Raw genomic sequence first — 23,463 nt, 5'->3', positions numbered from 1 at the left:
TACCTGCAGACTGTCAGCTTTAATTTGAGGGTATTTACATCCAAATCAGGTGAACGGTGCAGGAATTACAACAGTTTGCATATGTGCCTCCCACTTGTTAAGGGACCAAAAGTAATGGGACAATTGGCTTCTCGGCTGTTCCATGGCCAGGTGTGTGTTATTCCCTCATTATCCCAATTACAATGAGCAGATAAAAGGTCCAGAGTTCATTTCCAGTCTGCTATTTGCATTTGGAATCTGTTGCTGTCAACTCTCAAGATGATCCAAAGAGCTGTCACTATCAGTGAAGCAAACCATCATTAGGCTGAAAAAACACAACAAACCCATCAGAGAGATAGCAAAAACATTAGGCGTGGCCAAAACAACTGTTTGGAACATTTTTTAAAAGAAGGAACGCACCGGTGTAATGCACCGAGCTGTTTTGCGAGGATCTCAACTGCGGAATCGTGTTGCATTAACCAGTGCCCAAGACCCAGAAGGAAAGTGAGGTTATAGATCAGGTTCAGTAGTGGATTCCCAGGCGGCTCTCTCAAACAACTGAGCGGAGAGTTAGGGATCCTGACATCATACACCTGTTCCCTGCTCTGAATGTATTATTAGCGGCGAGATGCCATATGCCCTACAGGTGGATGTAGTAATTCATTTTGATGTAGGCAACAGTTATAGTCCATGAATCTTGTTTTCCATAACACACACCTCACTTGCATAAGTTATACAGAGAACAGAGTGCCTTGAATATTATTGCTTAGTTGGAAGGTACTGATAGTCCAGGTTATATTCAGCCACTGAATTCATTATACTTGCGGTTTGGTAGAGTCCTCAGTAGCGTCCCGGATTGCCAGGGAGGTTAGCGGAGTGAGGAATAAGGTTCCCAGGGGTTCCGGGGTCCGGATCCAATGCCTATGAGGGAGGCTTCTGTAGCAGTATGCACGGTGCACACTCCAAATTAGTGGAACACTGTGCATAGCTGCCACAGGGCTTATATGGGGTAGCTCCGCCCAGTGGGAGGAGTCGCTGTGCTGCAGATGGAACCACCCTGCCGATCGTTACAGTACCCCCCTCCCAAGGGAACCCCTCCGGGGTACCCTAGAAGGGGAGGGCCGGTCGGGGAACCTGCGGTGAAACTCCCTTTGCAATTTTGGAGCGTGGACATCAACGGCCTCCTCCCAGGAATCATCTTGGGGACCATAACCCTTCCATCGTATGAGGTACTGGAGTCTCCCCCTCCTCCTTCTGGAATCCAAGAGCTCCTCAACCTCGAACTCTTCATCACCTTGGACAATGACCGGAAGTGACGGGGCAGGGTTCCTGCCCGGGAAAGGGTTAGGACGAAAAGGCTTCAGCAAAGATACGTGAAAGGTGGGGTGTACCTGAAAACGAGGAGGTAGAATGAGTTTCATCGTGTTGGGGTTGATGACCTTCTCGATACGGAATGGTCCCAGGAACTGTTTCCCCAATTTTTTAGAAGGAGTACCCAAGCGGAGGTTTTTGGTGGAGAGCCAGACGGAGTCCCCTGCTTGATATGGGGGACTCGGCCTCCTGCGTCGATCATAATAACATTTTTGTCGATCTCTAGCTCGGATAAGGTTTTCTTTAAGCTCCTTGAGGGTCTTCTGTAATGTGGAGATGTAATCTTCAGTAGCTGGCACGTTAGTAGGGATACTCATCGGAGTGAGAGGAGAAGGGTGAAAACCGTAGTTCGAGAAAAATGGAGAGTGAAGAGTGGAGGCACTTTTGGAATTATTATAAGAGAATTTCGCGAGAGGAAGCAGGCGCTCCCAGTCGTCCTGGAGGTATGAGCAGTGACAGCGAAGGTACTGCTCGAGGCATTGGTTTACTCTCTCAGTTTGTCCGTTTGTCTGCGGGTGGTATGCACTGGACATCCGATGGTCTATCTGGAGTTTCCCACAAAGAGCCTTCCAGAACTTGGAGATGAATTGTGAGCCTCTGTCCGATATCAGTTTAGTAGGTACTCCATGTAGACGGACGATGTTAGTCACAAAAACCTCAGCAGTCTCCTTTGAAGATGGTAATTTTTTCAGGGCCACAAAATGTGCCATTTTTGTTAGTAGATCAACAACAACAAGTACGGTATTATGACCTTGTGAGGGAGGAAGATCAACTATAAAATCCAGTGATACCCACTCCCAGGGTCTAGAGGGTATCGGGAGATTCATTAGTAGGCCGTAAGGTTGCTTACGATCATGTTTGCAGGTGGCACAAATCTCACATGAGGCGACGTAGTCCTCAATTTCCTGTATCATGTTGGGCCACCAGTAATATCTGCGGACTAAATCCACGGTTTTGGAGATGCCCGGATGACCCGACATGGGAGTATCATGGCATAGTTGAATTACTTGTGTTGTAACGTTTGGTGGTATGTAAAGATGATTTCTCTTATAATAGAAGCCTTCATCATCCTTACGGAGTCCTGGAGGTAGATCGTTTTCATTTAGGGTTAAGCAGTCCTTGAGTCTTTGTCGTAGAACTACAGTGGCGCTAATTTTTTTTGGTGGAATTACCCACGAAGGGAATTCTGCCCCTGGATGGGAATCATTCAAACGAGAAAGCGCGTCTGCCTTTCCGTTTTTTGAGCCGGGTCTGTATGTGATTTGGAAATCGAAGCGGTCGAAGAAGAAACTCCACCTCACTTGCCGAGAGGATAATGTCTTACCGGTCTTTAGGTATTGGAGGTTGCGGTGGTCTGAGTATATGGTGATTGGGTGTGTCGAGCCTTCCAATATATGTCTCCAATTTTCCAACGCGTTTTTTATTGCCAGAAGTTCCTTTTCCCCTATGGGGTAGTTAACCTCGGCCGGATTGAGTGTCCGGGAGAAAAACCCTACCGGATGTAGGGGCGTCATTAATGATGAACGTTGAGATAAGACAGCTCCTACAGCATGTTGGGAAGCATCCACTTCGAGGACGTACAAGTTGTTAGGGTCAGGTATGGTGAGAATGGGAGCGGATGTAAACCTGTCCTTCAGTAGTTGGAATGCTTCCTGAGCTTCTCTTTTCCATATGAACCTCGTGTGGATGCTTGTAAGTGTGGTGAGCGGTTTTGTAGTTGCAGCGTAATTCTTGATGAATTTCCTGTAGAAATTAGCGAACCCCAAAAACCTTTGAAGTGCCTTTCTGGATCCTGGAGTGGGCCAATTTTGTATACATTCAATCTTTGACTGGTCCATCTGAATCCCCTGGGGGGAGATGATGTAACCCAGGAACGGTAGTGTAGTCGTATCAAATACGCATTTCTCGAATTTTGCGTACAGGCGATGGGCTCTCAAACGTGCTAATACCCAACGCACGTGTCTTCTATGGTCTTGGATGTTGTCTGAATAAACCAATATGTCATCGAGGTAGACAATGACACAAACATCCAGTAGATCTCGAAAAATATCATTTATAAAATTTTGGAATGTTGCAGGTGCATTGCACAGTCCGAACGGCATCACATGGTATTCAAAGAGTCCGTAACGGGTGCGAAAAGCGGTTTTCCACTCGTCTCCTTTTCTGATCCTTATCAAGTTATAAGCTCCTCTAAGGTCCAGTTTGGTATAGACAGTGGCAGTGCTGAGACGTTCAATCAGTTCGTTAATGAGAGGCAGTGGGTACCTGTTCTTTACCGTCACTTTATTTAGGGCTCTATAGTCGATGATAGGACGGAGGCTGGAATCCTTGTTCCGAACAAAGAACATTCCCGATCCTGCGGGTGAAGTAGAGGCCCTAATGAATCCCTTTTTCAGGTTTTCCTCTAGATACTGTTTGAGGTGGTCTAGCTCAGGTTTCGCCAATGGGTAGATTCTCCCCTTAGGTATTTCACTTCCTGGAAGTAGATCTATGGGACAGTCGTATGTCCTGTGAGGCGGAAGCATCTCTGCATTCTTTGAACTGAACACGTCGGCGAAATCCTGGTAGTGGTCTGGTACCTGGGTGCCGCCAACCAGTAGTATGGAATTTGTAGGATAACAGGTCTCCTGGCAATACCCCGAATCTAACCGTACCCTTCCTTGGTCCCATAGTAGTGTTGGTCTATGTAGTTTTAACCAAGGTAGTCCTAGTATGATAGGGAATAGAGGGGAGGGTATAATGTCAAAGGACATAAATTCAGTGTGGTTGTTTTCACAGGTCACCATTATAGGTAAGGTTTGGTTTTGAACTGGGCCTGAGGCCGAAGTAGTACCGTCAATAAAACTCACGGACAACGGGGAATTCTTTTTGATCAATGGAATTTTATTTCGCTTAATCAACAGCGTATCGATAAAATTTCCGCAGGATCCTGTATCCACCTGTCACAACCAGACAGCTGAGAAGCTCTGACAGAGGCCTTTCAGAACCTCCCCCTTGAGTTCTGTGTTGTGGTATTCAGCTCCTCCTCTCATTAGCGTCTCTCAGCTGTTATGTGTTGGACTAATTGTTTCCCTTTAAATTCTTCCCCAGAATGCTTTTCTGGGCGGCTTATATTTCTTCCTGGAGTATGTGTGCTTGCCCATCTGGTTCTCCTCTCCTCCACAAAGATAAGTGTTAACTGTTATCTGTTATTTTCTGTTTGCTGGATCCCAGGTGACCCTGACTCCCTCCGTGTCTGGTGTAGGGAGCCGGTGGTCGTGTCCCCTCACTATTGTAGGGTGCTCAGGGCTTTATAGTCAAGGTTCGTGGATATGCATACCTCCACCATTCGGATCTATGCATAGGCTGAGCAGCCAGGGAAAGTGCCAGGTCTTCTACAGGGGTCTCCCTTTCGTTCCTTAGCTTTTGGATCCAGCGAGACATTTATGCATGTTGTTTTGCCTTGTTACCTGTACACATTCCGTGACATTATAAGCCGCCAAAACCGTCTTAAGCATGGATCCGGTTTCACTTTTGGCTGAACGCTTCCAGGGTCTTTCATTGGAGGTAGCTGACCTCCGTAAGACTTTTTCTCAGCTTCAAGTGACCGGTTCAGCTTGCGTTCATGGAGCTTGTTCTGAGCCTAAGATCTCGCTCCCGGATACGTTCTCCGGGGGTAGTGAGAATTTTGTGCGTTTTAGAGAGGCTTGCAAACTCCATTTTCGCCTTCTTCCCCACTCCTCTGGTGATGAGGAACGGAGGGTGGGGATCATTATATCGCTGCCTAGGGGTAACGCTCAGTCCTGGGCCTTTTCGCTGCCGGAGGGGGCACGGCCCCTCCGTTCAGTGGATGAATTCTTTTTAGCCCTGGGTCAGATATATGATGATCCGGATCGTATTGCTCTGGCGGAGTCTAGACTACGTCTCCTATGCCAGGGTAAACAATCCGCAGAAATATACTGCTCAGAATTTCGGAGTTGGGCAGCTGATACTGGTTGGAATGATGCTGCACTCCGAAGTCAATTTTGCCATGGTCTTTCAGAGGGATTGAAAGATGCATTTGCCTTTCATGAAAGGCCTATTTCTTTGGACTCTGCTATGTCTCAGGCCGTTCGTATTGACAGGCGTCTTAGAGAGAGAGGAGAGATCTCTCCTTCCTGTCATACTCGGTCCCAGGACTGTGCAGCGGTCCCATTCTCTGCGCAGGGGTCTCAGTCGCTGTCAGCCCCTTCTGAGCAGGAGCCCATGCAGCTGGGGTTGATTGCTTCTGACAATAGAAGATTCAGCCCGCATGGGAGGGTTTGTTTTTGTTGTGGAGGTATTAATCATTTGGCAAATATTTGTCCCTCTAGGAGATTCAGGCAGTTCTCTGGGTATAATAAAGAAACAAAGAGGAAAAAATCTTTGAAAAATGTTCCGTCTGTTACTATTGGCAGGATTGAGGCGGAGATTGAAGATTTTCCGTTTGCTTGTAGTTCCCGTTTTGTCCTGCCGGCTAGGGTGGCGCTAGAGAGCAAGAACATTTTTTGTGAGATTTTTGTGGATAGTGGAGCAGCGGTCAATCTCATTGATAATCACTTTGCGATAACTCATGGTTTCCAGGTGTGCGCTTTGAGAAAGGATATTCCTGTATTTGCTATCGATTCCGCTCCACTTTCTCAGAAATCATTAAAGGGCATAGTTCACAATATCCGTTTAATTGTGAGTGATGCTCATGTTGAGGATGTGTCATGTTTCATCCTTAGCGGTTTGCCCACCCCGCTGGTGTTGGGGCTGCCCTGGCTCACTAAGCATAACCCCACCATTGATTGGCAAGCGAAGCAAATAAATGGTTGGAGTGACTTTTGCAGAGAGAATTGCCTCATGACATCTGTTTCTGAGGTTGCTACTAAGACTATACCATCTTTTCTCTCTGAATTTTCGGATGTCTTCTCTGAGAGTGGAGTTCAGGATTTGCCCCCGCACAGGGAGTACGATTGCCCTATTAATCTCATCCCAGACGCCAAGCTGCCTAAATCTCGTTTATACAATCTTTCCCAACCTGAGAGGATCGCTATGCGTGCTTATATCTCTGAGAGTCTGAGAAAGGGACACATACGACCCTCGAAGTCACCTGTTGCCGCTGGTTTTTTCTTTGTTAAGAAAAAAGATGGTTCTTTAAGACCTTGTCTGGATTTCAGGGAGCTGAACAATATCACAATTCGTGACCCTTATCCGCTTCCTCTGATCCCGGACCTATTTAACCAGGTTGTTGGGGCTAAAGTCTTTTCCAAATTAGATTTAAGAGGGGCATACAACCTGGTCAGGGTCAGAGAAGGGGACGAATGGAAGACGGCCTTCAATACCCCTGAGGGCCATTTTGAAAACTTGGTTATGCCTTTTGGTTTGATGAATGCCCCAGCCGTTTTCCAGCATTTCGTGAACAGCATTTTTTATCATTTGATGGGAAAATTTGTATTGGTGTATTTGGATGACATTTTGATTTTTTCTCCCGATTTCAAAACTCATAAGGAACATTTACGTCAGGTCTTGCTCATCCTGCGGGAGAATAAATTATATGCGAAACTGGAAAAATGTGTGTTTGCGGTTCCAGAAATTCAATTTCTGGGGTTTCTTCTCTCCGCTTCTGGTTTTCGCATGGACCCAGAGAAGGTCCGCGCTGTGCTTGAGTGGGAGCTTCCTGAGAATCAAAAGGCGCTGATGCGTTTTTTGGGCTTTGCCAATTATTACAGGAAGTTCATCTTGAATTATTCTTCTATTGTTAAACCACTCACTGATATGACCAGAAAGGGGGTAGATTTTTCTTCTTGGTCAGTAGAGGCGCGTAAGGCTTTTTCTGATATCAAGGAGAGTTTTGCTTCCGCTCCCATCTTGGTGCAACCTGATGTTTCGTTACCCTTCATAGTTGAGGTTGATGCTTCTGAGGTGGGTGTGGGGGCGGTCTTGTCTCAGGGTTCCTCTCCTGCCAATTGGCGACCGTGTGCCTTTTTCTCAAGAAAACTCTCCTCCGCAGAGAGAAATTACGATGTGGGAGATAGGGAATTGTTGGCCATCAAGTTGGCTTTTGAGGAATGGCGCCATTGGCTAGAGGGAGCCAGACACCCTATTACCGTATTTACTGACCATAAAAATCTGGCCTACTTGGAGTCAGCCAAGCGTCTGAACCCGAGACAGGCCAGATGGTCGTTGTTCTTTTCTAGGTTTAATTTTGTTGTCACGTTCCGCCCTGGAGTTAAGAATGTGAAGGCAGATGCCCTGTCACGTTGTTTTCCGGGAGGCGGGAATTTTGAAGACCCGGGTCCCATTTTGGCTGAAGGTGTGGTGGTCTCTGCTCTTTTTCCTGAATTGGAGGCAGAGGTGCAGGCAGCCCAGTCAGAGGCTCCTGATCTTTGTCCTCCTGGGAGGTTGTTTGTGCCTCTCGCTTTAAGACACAAGATTTTTAAAGAACACCACGATACGGTCCTTGCTGGGCACCCGGGGGTAAGAGCCACACTGGATCTCATCGCTCGGAGATTCTGGTGGCCTGCACTTCGTAAGTCGGTTGAGGGTTTTGTGGCAGCCTGCGAGACTTGCGCTCGTGCCAAAGTCCCTCATTCACGGCCATCAGGTCCTCTCCTTCCCTTACCCATTCCTTCCCGTCCTTGGACACATCTGTCCATGGACTTTATCACGGACCTGCCTCGTTCCTCGGGGAAGACTGTGATTCTGGTGGTGGTGGACCGTTTTAGCAAAATGGTGCATTTCATCCCTTTTCCTGGTTTGCCCAATGCTAAGACGCTGGCGCAGGCATTTGTTGATCACATTGTCAAATTGCACGGTATTCCTTCAGACATAGTCTCTGATAGGGGCACGCAGTTTGTTTCCAGATTCTGGAAGGCTTTCTGTTCTCGCTTGGGGGTTCGGTTGTCATTCTCTTCTGCTTTCCACCCGCAGTCGAATGGCCAGACAGAGCGCGTCAATCAGAATCTGGAGACATACCTGCGCTGTTTTGTGGCGGAGAATCAAGAGGATTGGTGTTCTTTTTTGTCCCTTGCTGAGTTTGCTTTAAATAACCGTCGTCAGGAGTCCTCTGATAAGTCACCATTTTTTGGTGCATATGGGTTTCATCCACAGTTTGGGACTTTCTCGGGAGAGGGGTCTTCTGGTTTACCTGATGAGGACAGATTCTCCTCGTCTTTGTCATCTATTTGGCAAAAGATTCAAGATAATCTAAAGAGCATGACTGAGAGATATAAGCGTGTGGCTGATAAGAGACGTGTGCTTGGTCCGGACCTGAATGTTGGTGATCTGGTGTGGTTGTCTACCAAGAATATCAAATTGAAGGTTCCCTCCTGGAAGTTGGGTCCTAGGTTTATTGGGCCTTACAAAATCCTGTCTGTCATCAATCCTGTTGCATACCGTCTTGATCTTCCTCAGACTTGGAAGATCCATAATGTTTTTCATAAGTCCTTATTGAAACCTTATGTTCAACCCATTGTACCCTCGCCTTTGCCTCCTCCTCCGATTATGGTTGATGGGAATCTTGAATTTCAGGTCTCTAGGATTGTGGATTCTCGTCTTGTCCGCGGTTCTCTTCAGTACCTTGTTCACTGGGAGGGGTATGGTCCTGAGGAGAGGATGTGGGTCTCAGTGACGGACATTAAAGCCTCTCGTCTCATCAAGGCTTTCCATAGGTCCCATCCTGAGAAGGTGGGTTCTGAGTGTCCGGAGTCCACTCGTAGAGGGAGGGGTACTGTCACAACCAGACAGCTGAGAAGCTCTGACAGAGGCCTTTCAGAACCTCCCCCTTGAGTTCTGTGTTGTGGTATTCAGCTCCTCCTCTCATTAGCGTCTCTCAGCTGTTATGTGTTGGACTAATTGTTTCCCTTTAAATTCTTCCCCAGAATGCTTTTCTGGGCGGCTTATATTTCTTCCTGGAGTATGTGTGCTTGCCCATCTGGTTCTCCTCTCCTCCACAAAGATAAGTGTTAACTGTTATCTGTTATTTTCTGTTTGCTGGATCCCAGGTGACCCTGACTCCCTCCGTGTCTGGTGTAGGGAGCCGGTGGTCGTGTCCCCTCACTATTGTAGGGTGCTCAGGGCTTTATAGTCAAGGTTCGTGGATATGCATACCTCCACCATTCGGATCTATGCATAGGCTGAGCAGCCAGGGAAAGTGCCAGGTCTTCTACAGGGGTCTCCCTTTCGTTCCTTAGCTTTTGGATCCAGCGAGACATTTATGCATGTTGTTTTGCCTTGTTACCTGTACACATTCCGTGACACCACCATTGCGTCAACGGTAAGACGATTTTGGTCCCACTGTAGAGTAAGAGAGGTGTATAAGTAACCCGGGGTTCTGATCTGGGGATCTACGATTTTACATAGAGAGTATCGCTTACCTTCGGACTTCTTCCGTATTACCGGGCAATCTTCTACCCCATGGCCTTCGGAAGAGCAATATAGGCAGAGATTCAGGTTGCGTCTTCTGGTTTTCTCTCTTTCTGTTAGAGGGCCCCTGAGGGCAGCTATCTCCATCTTTTCTTCAGGAGGATGCATCTCGGTTTGTCTACTGGGAGGTAGATATCCATAGGACCGCTCTGCTCTGCGTTCACGGAGCCGCCTGTCGAGGATGGTGACACGTTGCATAAGATCTTCTAGGGTGAGGGGCATGTCACCTCTTGCCAACTCATCCTTCAGTGCTTCGGAAAGGCCGAGACGGAACTGGTTCCTAAGACTGAGATCGTTCCACTCAGTCTCCCGAGCCCACTGCGTATATTCCGCGATAAAATCCTCAACAGGTCGTCTGCCTTGTTTAATGCTCCTGATGGCGGATTCCGCCGTCAGCTGCTTGCTATGGTCTTCATACAAGAGGGCCATGATTGTAAGAAATTGGTGGTAGTTGTCTAGGACGGGGTCCTCCCTCTCCAAGTAGGTATTTGCCCAGGCTCTGGGCTCCCCCCTAAGAAAGGAGATCATAGTGAGGACTTTTATCCGGTCAGTAGGGTAGGTCCTAGGACGAAGCTCAAACATTAATTTGGAAGCATTAATGAAATCTCGGAACTGCTTGCGATCGCCTGAGAATAGTTCCGGAGGACTGACCATTGGCTCAGGTCCCTCCCTTGGGGGGTTTGTGTTCTGTGCGACAAGGTCTCGCAATGTCTGGTTCTCTAGTTGCAGGTTCTGAACATCCTCTGAGAGGTTCTCAACCTTTTGTGAGAGGATGACGATGTGTCGTGCTAGTTCCGCTGGATCCATTGTGGTTCCACTAATATGTAATGCACCGAGCTGTTTTGCGAGGATCTCAACTGCGGAATCGTGTTGCATTAACCAGTGCCCAAGACCCAGAAGGAAAGTGAGGTTATAGATCAGGTTCAGTAGTGGATTCCCAGGCGGCTCTCTCAAACAACTGAGCGGAGAGTTAGGGATCCTGACATCATACACCTGTTCCCTGCTCTGAATGTATTATTAGCGGCGAGATGCCATACGCCCTACAGGTGGATGTAGTAATTCATTTTGATGTAGGCAACAGTTATAGTCCATGAATCTTGTTTTCCATAACACACACCTCACTTGCATAAGTTATACAGAGAACAGAGTGCCTTGAATATTATTGCTTAGTTGGAAGGTACTGATAGTCCAGGTTATATTCAGCCACTGAATTCATTATACTTGCGGTTTGGTAGAGTTCTCAGTAGCGTCCCGGATTGCCAGGGAGGTTAGCGGAGTGAGGAATAAGGTTCCCAGGGGTTCCGGGGTCCGGATCCAATGCCTATGAGGGAGGCTTCTGTAGCAGTATGCACGGTGCACACTCCAAATTAGTGGAACACTGTGCATAGCTGCCACAGGGCTTATATGGGGTAGCTCCGCCCAGTGGGAGGAGTCGCTGTGCTGCAGATGGAACCACCCTGCCGATCGTTACAACCGGTGAGCTCAGCAACACCAAAAGACCCGGAAGACCACGGAAAACAACTGGTGGATGATTGAAGAATTATTTCCCTGGTAAAAAAAAAAACACCCTTCGCAACAGTTGGCCAGAAAGAACACTCTCCAGGAGGTAGGTGTATGTGTGTCAAAGTCAACAATCAAGAGAAGACTTCACCAGAGTGAATACAGAGGGTTCACCACATGATGTAAACCATTGGTGAGCCTCAAAAACAGGAAGGCCAGATTAGAGTTTGCCAAACGACATCTAAAAAAGCCTTCACAGTTCTGGAACAACATCCTATGGACAGATGAGACCAAGATCAACTTGTACCAGAGTGATGGGAAGAGAAGAGTATGGAGAAGGAAAGGAACTGCTCATGATCCTAAGCATACCACCTCATCAGTGAAGCATGGTGGTGGTAGAGTCATGGTGTGGGCATGTACGGCTGCCAATGGAACTGGTTCTCTTGTATTTATTGATGATGTGACTGCTGACAAAAGCCGCAGGATGAATTGTGAAGTGTTTCGGGCAATACTATCTGCTCATATTCAGCCAAATGCTTCAGAACTCATTGGACGGCGCTTCACAGTGCAGATGGACAATGACCCAAAGCATACTGCAAAAGCAACCAAAGAGTTTTTTAAGGGAAAGAAGTGGAATGTTCTGCAATGGCCAAGTCAATCACCTGACCTGAATCCGATTGAGCTGCATTTCACTTACTGAAGACAAAACTGAAGGGAAAATGCCCCAAGAACAAGTAGGAACTGAAGACAGTTGCAGTAGAGGCCTGGCAGAGCATCACCAGGGATGAAACCCAGCGTCTGGTGATGTCTATGCGTTCCAGACTTCAGGCTGTAATTGACTGCAAAGGATTTGCAACCAAGTATTAAAAAGTGAAAGTTTGATTTATGATTATTATTCTGTCCCATTACTTTTGGTCCCTTAACAAGTGGGAGGCACATATGCAAACTGTTGTAATTCCTGCACCGTTCACCTGATTTGGATGTAAATACCCTCAAATTAAAGCTGACAGTCTGCAGGTAAAGCACATCTTGTTCGTTTCATTTCAAATCCATTGTGGTGGTGTATAGAGCCAAAAATGTTAGAATTGTGTCCATGTCCCAATATTTATGGACCTGACTTGTATATGTGCTGGGAGTTGTTTCACAATTGAATGCTACCATCCATCAATAGCTGTAGACCATATGAGTGACTACAACTCTCATCAGATGCATTCAGTGGCAGAATAAATTTACATTTACTGACCTACATGTGACATCTCCTCCCTTTTTCTTTCCACCGGGTTCAGACCACAACAGTTGGCTTCTCCACGATTCATTTCTGCAGAATATGTCTCTATGCCCCCACGCTCTGTGCCTCCATTGTCTGTGCCCCCTTTTATTGTGCCCTCATGCTCTGTGTCCCCATCTTCTGCACTATCATTCTATGTGCGCCCATACTGTGCCACCTGCTCAGTGCCTGCATTCTCTGTGCCCCAATGCTCTGTGTACCCCCATTCTCTTTGCCCCCTTATATAGTGCTTCATGCATTACATGAACCCTATGAATTTGTAAAGCGCTGCTGAATATGGTGGCGCTATATAAATACATGTTATTATTATTATGCCCCCCTTCTCTGTTTCCTAAGGCTCTGTGGCCCCTTATATAATGCTACATGTTCTGTACCCTCATTCTCTGTGCGCCCATACTGTGCCACCTGCTCAGTGCCCCCATACATAGTGCCACATGTTCTGTACCCTCATTCTCTGTGCCCCTGTTGTAACAGTTATAGGGACCTTTGGGACCCTTTAGTGACGGATGCCGCTATATGGCATCAGTCAGAAGCATCCGCTTTATGCCATGTGTACGTCAAAGGTGTGAACATGGCCTTAAGGGGATGAGATGAACATTGCGTTGCTGATGCCCATCATGAGAGGTGAAATGTAGTGCAATCTGCAGAGGAGTAAATGGTGGTTTTGGGGAGGTTCCAGTCCTGCTTGTTAGGAGTCTGAGCCCAGCACATGATCTCAATCAGGTGATGACTCACAACAGGAGAAGTCGCAGGGAGAGAAGGAGGAAGTTTTATCAGAGTAGCTGGTCAGTGGGAAAGCCTTGGTGATACATGAAGCTCTGGTGTCCAGGCTGAGGACATGCCCTTGTAGACATGAGGCCCTCGCTGCCAAGACTCTGCTGGAGGGTTCCTGCTCTGTGCCTCCTTCTAGGTGAGCGCTCATCCTGCTATTATTCCTTTTTACTATTGCTTAAAACATGTGGGGTACAGTAGCTTTATTGTGTATAAAGATCTGGATGTAGCAGAGGCTGAGTTTGCATTGCATTGTGATCATTCTTCGAGTCCTATGGAACATTGTGATATCATCATAGCAGGTAACAATCTCAGCTCTGCTGCACTGGATTGCCGTGTGTGTTGTGTGTAGATTTAAGTTTTTTTTCTAGTGTTGAGCGAACTTGTTTTTTAGGTTGGGGTTATCGAAGAATCGCGTTATGGATTCCGCAACCACGGACTATAACGGAATTTAGAATCCATAACGCGATTCTTCTATAACCCGAACTTTAGACGCCGAACTTAAAACATAAGTTCGCTCAACACTACTCAAGACCATATGTGAACCAGCTTGTAGGAGTTATCTCCCAATGCCAACCCCTGTACGTATACCTTGTTACAGGAGAGGGGGCATTGCACCATCTGTCTGTTATCGAAAGCGCAGCGAGCCACTAAGAATGGGCAATTCTAGCTTTGGCAGACTGGTGCCCGTCTGTATATGACATGGTCACCCATTTATTTTGATGTTGCACCTAGAGTGGTCACTGCTGGCTACACCGCCACAGGTTCTTACCGTTTACAAGCGGCGTCTCCTGGTCTGGCGCACTTGTACTGCATTACATAAAGCAGGCATGCTCAACCTGCGGCCCTCCAGCTGTTGTAAAACTACAACTATGTATCCCACAATGCCCTGCTGTAGGTTGTTTGGGCATGCTGGGAATTGTAGTTTTGCAACAGCTGGAGGGCCGCAGGTTGAGCATGCCTGACATAAACCATCGTTCAACTTAATGGCCGACATTTAGTATTATGTTTGCTGCCGCATCATCCTCCAGCAAATTAGCTATTTACCGTAGGTGTCAGGATAAAATGGTTGTCTGTGAGGAGACATTGCCTTTCAGGGCTCATGGACACGGCTGCGAGTGTCTTGCAGTCTGCAAATCACCGATCCGCAAAACACGGATACTGGCCGAGTGCATGCTGCCGTGTTTTTTTGTTTTTTTTTCTCCTGCAGAAATGTAATATCCTTGTTCGCTAAACGGAGAAAGGAATAGGACAGGTTCTATTTTTTTTTTTTTTTTTGCAGGGTTCTGAACTGACTTGACAGATGCAGACAGTCAATGAGATGACTGGGGCCGCGTCCGATCCGCAAAAAACGCGGATCTGATGCGGACCAAAACTATGACTGTGTCCATGAGCCCTAAGATGTACAGTTGATCACACTACAAGTTTACGTTGTGATACTAGGAATGGTACCCACTGACAAACCTCCGCTCTGCTACATCACTAAAGGCTGCTTTTCTGTGTCCCCATGTAAATCACTTGATTCAGATTAATTACTGAGCACATCGTCTCCTTCCTGCTTTAATTGCCTTGTTCTGGTAATCTTCCACAGCGTGTGCAGTTGTATGCCAGCTCTCCACCACCGTCGACCCTATGACGTCCACGCCTGGCACCAACTGCACATCGGTAAACACCACTGACTGCGAAGCCTGTTCCCCCGGAACACACTCCAACAATGGTGAGTACAGACATCACTTTTACTTGTGCTATTGCCCCCTGCTGGGGCAAGGAAGCAGGTGTGCACCTAAAGGGGCATCCAAACCCCCCAAGCTTACAAGCCACACAAGAGAAGCCATTGACTTTGCTTGGAGTGGCAGAATGCATGTTTGACCACCACTCCATTCAAAGGGGTACATGGGACCCATGTTCAGGCAATCGGTAAGGGTCCACCAGTCTAGCAAATATCACCTATCCATGGTGTACATTGAAAATGACTTAGAACTCTTCATAGCTGGAATGCAGTGACCTGCCAGTTCACTGCTAAAGGGTTAATGCTATAATGTTATGGTTCATTACTAAATCTTTTAAAATCTTTACTGTGATACTAACTATGCACGAAGTATGATATGTATGGGTAGGAAACTGTGAACTGGCCATGCTTAGTTTTAGTTGCCAGGTAATGGACTGGTCCCATTTCCCCACTGGTTGGTTAGTTGAGATTGTGCTGCTGTACAAGCTAGAGTGAAGACCTGTTAGCATGTGCTGCTGCCAAGGCAGGAGCTTTCTCCAGGAAAACACCAGTCCTGAGAGTGGAAACTGCCAGAAAAGTAACTTTACTAATGGTTTAATTTCTGAGAGAAGGAAGTATTGAATTATTACAGAAGGTGGAGGACTTTAAAAGGCATCTGTCAGCAGTTTTGTACCTATGACACTGGCTGTTCCGTTACATGTGCGCTTGGCAGCTAAAGTCTGTGTTGGTCCCATGTTTATATGTGTCCACAGTGCTGAGACAAATTAGGTTTAATATATTTTAATCACAACAGGAACAGTCAACAATTCTAAAAAGGCTTAGATGAATTCTTAAATAACATTAATGGTAATGTGAAAATTAGCATTTTCTAAAAAAAACAGATCCCCACTCATCCCTTGGTTGAACTTGATGCACTTATGTCTTTTTTTTTTCCCCAACAGGGGCGTTGCCATTACACCTAGGGGCTCTACGCTCTCCCTGCAACTGCTGTGCCCTCTCCACTTTGACAGGGCAAAGCAGTGACAACATCATACCTGGTAGTTCCAGAGAGAGCAGAGCCTCTAGGTGTAACGGCAATGCCCCCCGTTGCTCCTAGAGGCTCATTTGCATATATTAAAGCTTATTATTTCTCAGCAATTCGGACACGTATGAACATGGGATCAACACAGATGTCTTCAGCTGCCAAGCGCACATGTAGCAGGTTAGCCAGTGTCATAGGTACAAAACTGCTGACAGATGCCCTTTATAGCCTGTGCTGGACTGAGACGGTAAAGGTAACACACTCACATGGCTTTAGACTTTACTGCATATGGGTAGGGTTAATTGCTTCCAGTGCCCGCCTCACTATTAAGACTGGCAATCTGATCTAGGACTGCACCCTGCAACTGGGAACAGCAGAAAATTATTGGGAGTTTGCACGCTCACAGTAGTTATGCACACTTTGAGAAGTTTTCTAGTACCTAAAAAGAGACTCGGGAAGGACCATCATTACAGCCACCAGGAATACCCCTTTAAATTACAGACGTGGACAAAATTGTTGGTACCCTTTGGTCAATGAAAGAAAAAGTCACAATGGTCACAGAAATAACTTTAATCTGACAAAAGTAATAATAAATTAAAATTCTATAAATGTTAACCAATGAAAGTCAGACATTGTTTTTCAACCATGCTTCAACAGAATTATGTAAAAAAATAAACTCATGAAACAGGCATGGACAAAAATGATGGTACCCCTAACTTAATATTTTGTTGCGCAACCTTTTGAGGCAATCACTGCAATCAAACGCTTCCTGTAACTGTCAATGAGACATCTGCACCTCTCAGCAGGTATTTTGGCCCACTCCTCATGAGCAAACTGCTCCAGTTGTGTCCGGTTTGAAGGGTGCCTTTTCCAGACTGCATGTTTCAGCTCCTTCCAAAGATGCTCAATAGGATTGAGGTCAGGGCTCATAGAAGGCCACTTTAGAATAGTCCAATTTTTTCCTCTTAGCCATTCTTGGGTGTTTTTAGCGGTGTGTTTTGGGTCATTGTCCTGTTGCAAGACCCATGACCTGCGACTGAGACCAAGCTTTCTGACACTGGCTAGTACATTTCTCTCTAGAATTCCTTGATAGTCTTGAGATTTCATTGTACCCTGCACAGATTCAAGACACCCTGTGCCAGACGCAGCAAAGCAGCCCCAGAACATAACAGAGCCTCCTCCATGTTTCACAGTAGGGACAGTGTTCTTTTCTTGATATGCTTCATTTTTTCGTCTGTGAACATACAGCTGATGTGCCTTGGCAAAAACTTCGATTTTTGTCTCATCTGTCCACAGGACATTCTCCCAGAAGCTTTGTGGCTTGTCAACATGTAGTTTGGCATATTCCAGTCTTGCTTTTTTATGATTCGTTTTCAACAATGGTGTCCTCCTTGGTCGTCTCCCATGTAGTCCACTTTGGCTCAAACAACGACGGATGGTGCGATCTGACACTGATGTTCCTTGAGCATGAAGTTCACCTTGAATCTCTTTAGAAGTCTTTCTAGGCTCTTTTGTTACCATTCGGATTATCCGTCTCTTAGATTTGTCATCAATTTTCCTCCTGCGGCCACGTCCAGGGAGGTTGGCTACAGTCCCATGGATCTTAAACTTATGAATAATATGTGCAACTGTACTCACAGGAACATCTAGTTGCTTGGAGATGGTCTTATAGCCTTTACCTTTAACATGCTTGTCTATAATTTTCTTTCTGATCTCTTGAGACAGCTCTTTCCTTTGCTTCCTCTGGTCCATGTCGAGTGTGGTACACACCATATCACCAAACAACACAGTGATTACCTGGAGCCATATATATAGGCCCAATGGCTGATTACAAGGTTGTAGACACCTGTGATGCTAATTAGTGGACACACCTTGAATTAACATGTCCCTTTGGTCACATTATGTTCTGTGTTTTCTAGGGGTACCATCATTTTTGTCCATGCCTGTTTCATGAGTTTATTTTTTTACATAATTCTGTTGAAGCATGGTTGAAAAACAATGTCTGACTTTCATTGGTTAACATTTATAGAATTTTAATTTATTATTACTTTTGTCAGATTAAAGTTATTTCTGTGACCATTGTGACTTTTTCTTTCATTGACCAAAGGGTACCAACAATTTTGTCCACGTCTGTATATAATTCTGCAAGCACTAATGCTACTATGAGACTATTCACATAAACCTTTTTTTAACGGCTCTTGAAACACTGCTGTCAAAAAATAGGACATGTCCTATTTTGGCTGTTTCACGGCCAAACAGACCCTGTACAATTGAAGGGGCCATATATAACAGCTGTCTTTTAGACAGCCGTTTTTAACAGTCGTTTTTTTTTTTTAAAGTTTAGGTGACTGTAGCCTAAGGGAAGCATATGGAAGAGGGATTTCAGTTCAATGTGAGGTGTAGTGATCCCTATTAGGGATGAGCGAATCGACTTCGGATGAAACACCCGAAGTCGATTCGTATAAAACTTCGTTCCACTACTGTACGGGGCAGGAGCTCTGTACAGTATTAGAATGTATTGGCTCCGCGAAGCAATAACTTCGGCTCATCAAAGTCTTGTGAGACTTCTGGTAATAACTTCATGAATTAATTTGTACTGTAAAAAAACATTTCTCGAACTCTGGTTCGGTTCTAAGTGGTACCTTTTTTTAAATATACTCCTGTATAGTAATAGAAAAAAAAATATCAAAAATTCTTAAATGTTTTGAAGATCTGTCAGCAGTTTTGTACCTATGACGCTGGCTGACCTGTTACATGTCCTCTTGGCAGCTGAAGACATCTGTGTTGGTCCCATGTTCATATGTGGCCACATTGCTGAGAAAAATTAAGTTTTATTATATGAAAATGAGCCTCTAGGAGCAACGGGGGCGTTACCATTACACCTAGAGGCTCAGCTCTCTAACTGCTGCGCCCTCTCCATTTTGATGGACTTTAGGAGAAGTCAGGGCCAGGTGTGATGACGTTTATACCGCCTGGTCCTGTCAAAGGGCAGAGGGCCTCTCCTTAGGATAGGTCATCAATACCTGATTGGTGGGGGTCCAACTCCTGACACCCCTGCCGATCAGCTGTTTGAAGAGGCAGCAGAGCTGCGGGGCACTGCAGCCTCCTCTCAGCAAGCACAGCGCCATCCATTGTATAGTGGCTGCACTTGGTATTGCAGCCCAGGCTCATTCACATGAATGGGGCTGCACATAACCGGCGAAAGAGGCCACAGCGTTCACAGGAGCTCAGAATCTTCAAACAGCTGATTGTCGGGGATGCTGGGAGTCCGACTCTTACTGATCAGATATTGATGACCTATCCTGAGGATAGGCCATCAATATTGAACTCCCAGAAAACCCCCTTTTTTAATCTGTATGCAACTGGCACGCTCTATTGATGGTGGCGGCAACCATACTTTGCCTGCTGACCTGGTGCCCATTTTCTATGAAACTAGACCTGTGCATATTATACTCCAGCGTATTCTATTTAACTATTAGTATTGTATGCACACTGGGTGGTAACAGTTTCTATTTTCAGATGATTTTTGTGGTAATATGTTCCTCTGTCCCAACGTTTGGTAAGTTGTTAAAATGTGTTATTTTTGTTGTGTGTGTCATCGGTGTAGGAAACGCTCCCTGTAATTGGGTTAATTCCTTTTTTTACTCATGTGACTCAGAATTATGTACCGTAAGTGATTCAGAAATCTCCTGAACAGCGTTCATTATAGAGGGCGGGAAGGGGAACTGCGAAAAAGAGTCCTCAGTGGCTGATGTAGGAGCACTAAGGGTATGACCAAATGGCGTGGTCGGGCAGCAGCTGAAATGTTCCCACTGTGGGGTTTGAACCGCGCTGCCATGCAAGCTGACTAAATCAACTGACAAAGTCCTCGTTCTTTCACTGTTCATTGTTAATGGCCAGACAGTTTTTGGGGTTACCCGCCATTAAGCATGAACAGTCCAAAGGCAATCTGTGTATAATGTGTTGGGTGAATATTTTTCACATCCCATTCATTTCTATGGAGCTGCATAAAAAAAAAAAAAAAAACACAATATAGGAGATGCTGCAATTTTCCCTTAAGGCCTCTTTCACACGGGCGTCATGGTTTTGGGCTGGAAAAGATGCAGGTGCATCGTGGGAAAATGCGCAGGAAAAATTGCGCGAGTGCAAAACATTGCAATGCGTTTACACGCGCGTGAGAAAAATTGGCATGTTTGGTACCTAAACCCGGACTTCTTCACAGAAGTTCAGGTTTGGGTTCAAGGTTGTGTAGATTGTATTATTTCCCCTTTGGTTATAAGGGAAAATAATGGCATTCTTAATACAGAATGCTTAGTACAATAGCGCTGGAGGGCTTACATTTTTTGTAAAATTATTTTACTCATCTTAATCCACTTGTTCTCATCAGCCGGCATCTCTTCTGTCTTGTTCTGTGAGGAAAAGGACCTTTGACGTCACTGCGCTCATCACATGGTCCATCACATAATCTTTTACCATGGTGATGGATCATGTGACGGACCATGTGATGACTGCAGTGACGTCACCACAGGTCCTTTTCCTACTGCACAGCAAAGATGAAGACAGAAGAGAAGCCGGGCTGCTCTATCAAGTGGATTAAGGTGAGTAAAAAATGTAAAAAAAATTTTTTTTAACCCCTCCAGCCCTATTGTACTAAGCATTCCTTATTAAGAATGCTATTTTCCTTTATAACCATGTTATAAGGGAAAATAATAATGATCGGGTCCCCATTCCGATCGTCTCCTAGCAACCTTGTGTGAAAATCGCACTGCATCCGCACTTGCTTGCGATTTTCACGCAGCCCCATTCACTTTTATGGGGCCTGCGTTGTGTGAAAAATGCACAAAGTAGAGCATGCTGCGATTTTTCACGCAACGCACAAGTGATGCGTGAAAATCACAGCGCATGTGCACACCCCCATAGAAATTAATGGGTCCGGATTCAGTGCGGGTGCAATGCGTTCACCTCGCGCATTGCACCCACGTGGAAATCTCGCCCGTGTGAAAGAGGCCTAACGCAGAGATGATGCATGAAAAATGTGCACAGACCCATTGAGATGAACGGGTCTGGATGATGTGCGTTGACTACACCATTGCACCAGGACGGAAAACTCGCTCGTGTGAAAGAGGCCTAATCCTTCAAGTACAGTGGCCACAACCACATAGAATGTGAATGTGTGTGTATCTCTCTAATCTCTAATCTCTAATCTCTAATCTCTCTATAATCTCTCTATAATCTCTCTATAATCTCTCTATAATCTCTCTATAATCTCTCAGTAATCATTACAGTTTACATAATTCGGGGGTCTCCAATAGTGTCCACTCCATGGGAACAGTCAATAACTTTACTCAATGGAACAATTCGAAGGCAGAGCATATGGACATGCCAATTTTTTATTTTTTTGATGTCCATGCCCTTCTTCAGGCATGCTCAGTGTATCCCCCCCCCCCCAACCAATGTAATTAGTCCTTTGTACCTAGTTTCAATTATGGCCACGTTATTTGTACGACATCAAGTACAGTCTACGGTAAGTATAAGCAATCATGTACCACATATCTCCGCTATGACATGATTATACACTAAATGATCGGTAGAACGTCTAGGCGGTTCTATGTAACGTCTACAGAAATGATACAAAAAGTGATTGTCACAACAAAATGATAATACATATAGTGATGCCGCAGTAAAAGTCTAATGCATACACTAACGGCATAACCAGTAAAAATGGCGCACCATAGCAAATTTTAGAATAAGGCCCAATTCATTTTCCCACACCCCTTCCATCTGCCACAGTCACCACAAACTGCGCCTTATTTCTGGGTGGGGGTGCCCCTTTAGTTGTTGGGTCCCCCTAGCAGCTGATATGCCCGCTACCCTGGTAGTTTCATGTGTCCCTTTGGCTGGAGGGGACACTCATTAATTTCCCTGCCAAAGTGGTAGATCTGATGATTTAGTGGGTGTAAGGGAGCATAATCATACCATCTGTTATCTCTATGAAACTATTTAATCGCTATTCAACCCCAAAAAGTTTTTTTTTTTTAGTTTTTTTATGTTGGGAACAGATACTAAAGGGTTAAGCCATGTTCCATTTTTAAGAGCATATTGGATAGATGGGGGAAGGTGGTGGAAATAAATTGCAATTTAATACATAGGGAAACGTATGGTTTTAATTTTCCAGAATCTGTGCCATACCCCCCTTTCCCTTTCCCACCGGATTGGCTTACATCATGTCTAAAATGTAACGCCATGGTCCTCTTCCTGCTCAAAGCACAGCGCCATACATTGTATAGCGGCTGTCCTTGGTATCGCGCTCAGCCCCAGCGCTGTGTTTGGAATAGTAGGGTTGTTGCGATACCAAAATTTTGATTCGGTTTCGATATCCAGTATTGCGATACTCCATACCACACGAAAAAAATAAAACGCCAAAAAAGCCGCGTGCATTCCGCATTTTATGGAACATCAGGCCCATAATTGAACAGTCCTATCCTATTTTCCTTTAGGGGGACAAGGTGACAAAAAAAAATTGCGACTCGCGTGTTTTTTATTTACCGTGTTTATTTTTTTGCTATGGCGTTAACCGCATAGGAGATTTTTTTTCAATATTTTAATAGTTTGGACTTTTTGGATGTGGCGATATGTAATATGTTTTATTGTTTATATATTTTATATGTAAAATAGGGAAAGGGTGTGATTTAAACGTATCGCACTCTCCCTGCTGCTCTGTATTGTGCACACAGCAGCAGGGAGATTACCATGGCAGCCAGGGCTTTAGTAGCATCCTGGCTGCCGTGGTAACTGATCGGAGCCCCAGGATTACACTGCTGGGTCTCTGATCTGAAGCTGCCACTGCCTCCAATGAGTGGAGGTGAGGGGACCCTGTGGCCACTGCCACCAATGACTTTATTACTGAGAGGGGGGGGGGGCACTGCGCCACCAATGATGATTAACCTTTAATACAGATACAGGAGGCGGATGCTGGCCTCTGACGGGGCTCTGTGATCAGCGAAGTAAAGGTTAATTATCATTGGTGGCATAGTGGCCAGGCCAGGTACCTGTTATGCTGGCTGCTTGACTCGGGGGCTCGGGCTGATGCTGGGGAGGACACAAAACACTCAGGAGGAGGAGGCTTCCTCTCAGACGGCGCAGCAGTTTTTTTTTTTACCTCCTCCTGCTTTAATTAGCCACACATTCATTGGTGGCAGTGGTTTGGGCAGCTTCAGAGCCTGCTCACTTCATTGGGATCAGCGGCGCCCGCATCATAGGAGGGAGGGATTACCTCCCTCCGTCCCCACTGTCTGGCCAGAGAGAACATGGCGCGTGCCGAGTGCCATGTTCTCTCATAAGAGGAGATACTAGACTGCGCAGTTTACCCGAAACAACCCTAGTTTGGAAAGCACAGAG

The 23,463-nt window shown here is 45.8% G+C and overlaps 1 protein-coding gene across 1 annotated transcript in view; it reads left to right on the top strand.

The window, feature by feature from the left end:
- The first annotated feature begins 13,282 nt into the window (after positions 1-13,282).
- The window catches only part of LOC122927479 (signal peptide, CUB and EGF-like domain-containing protein 2), a 35,373-nt gene continuing 25,192 nt past the window's right edge, over positions 13,283-23,463 (top strand). Inside the window, exons 1-2 of the mRNA XM_044279398.1 lie at positions 13,283-13,454; positions 14,907-15,032. Coding sequence (XP_044135333.1) covers positions 13,397-13,454; positions 14,907-15,032 — 184 coding nt within the window. The 5' untranslated portion in view covers positions 13,283-13,396. The remainder of the gene's footprint in view (positions 13,455-14,906; positions 15,033-23,463) is intronic.

This window comes from Bufo gargarizans, chromosome 1 (genome assembly GCF_014858855.1).
Source record: "Bufo gargarizans isolate SCDJY-AF-19 chromosome 1, ASM1485885v1, whole genome shotgun sequence".
Lineage (NCBI taxonomy): Eukaryota > Metazoa > Chordata > Amphibia > Anura > Bufonidae > Bufo > Bufo gargarizans.
This window is presented reverse-complemented; position numbering and strand designations above follow the sequence as displayed.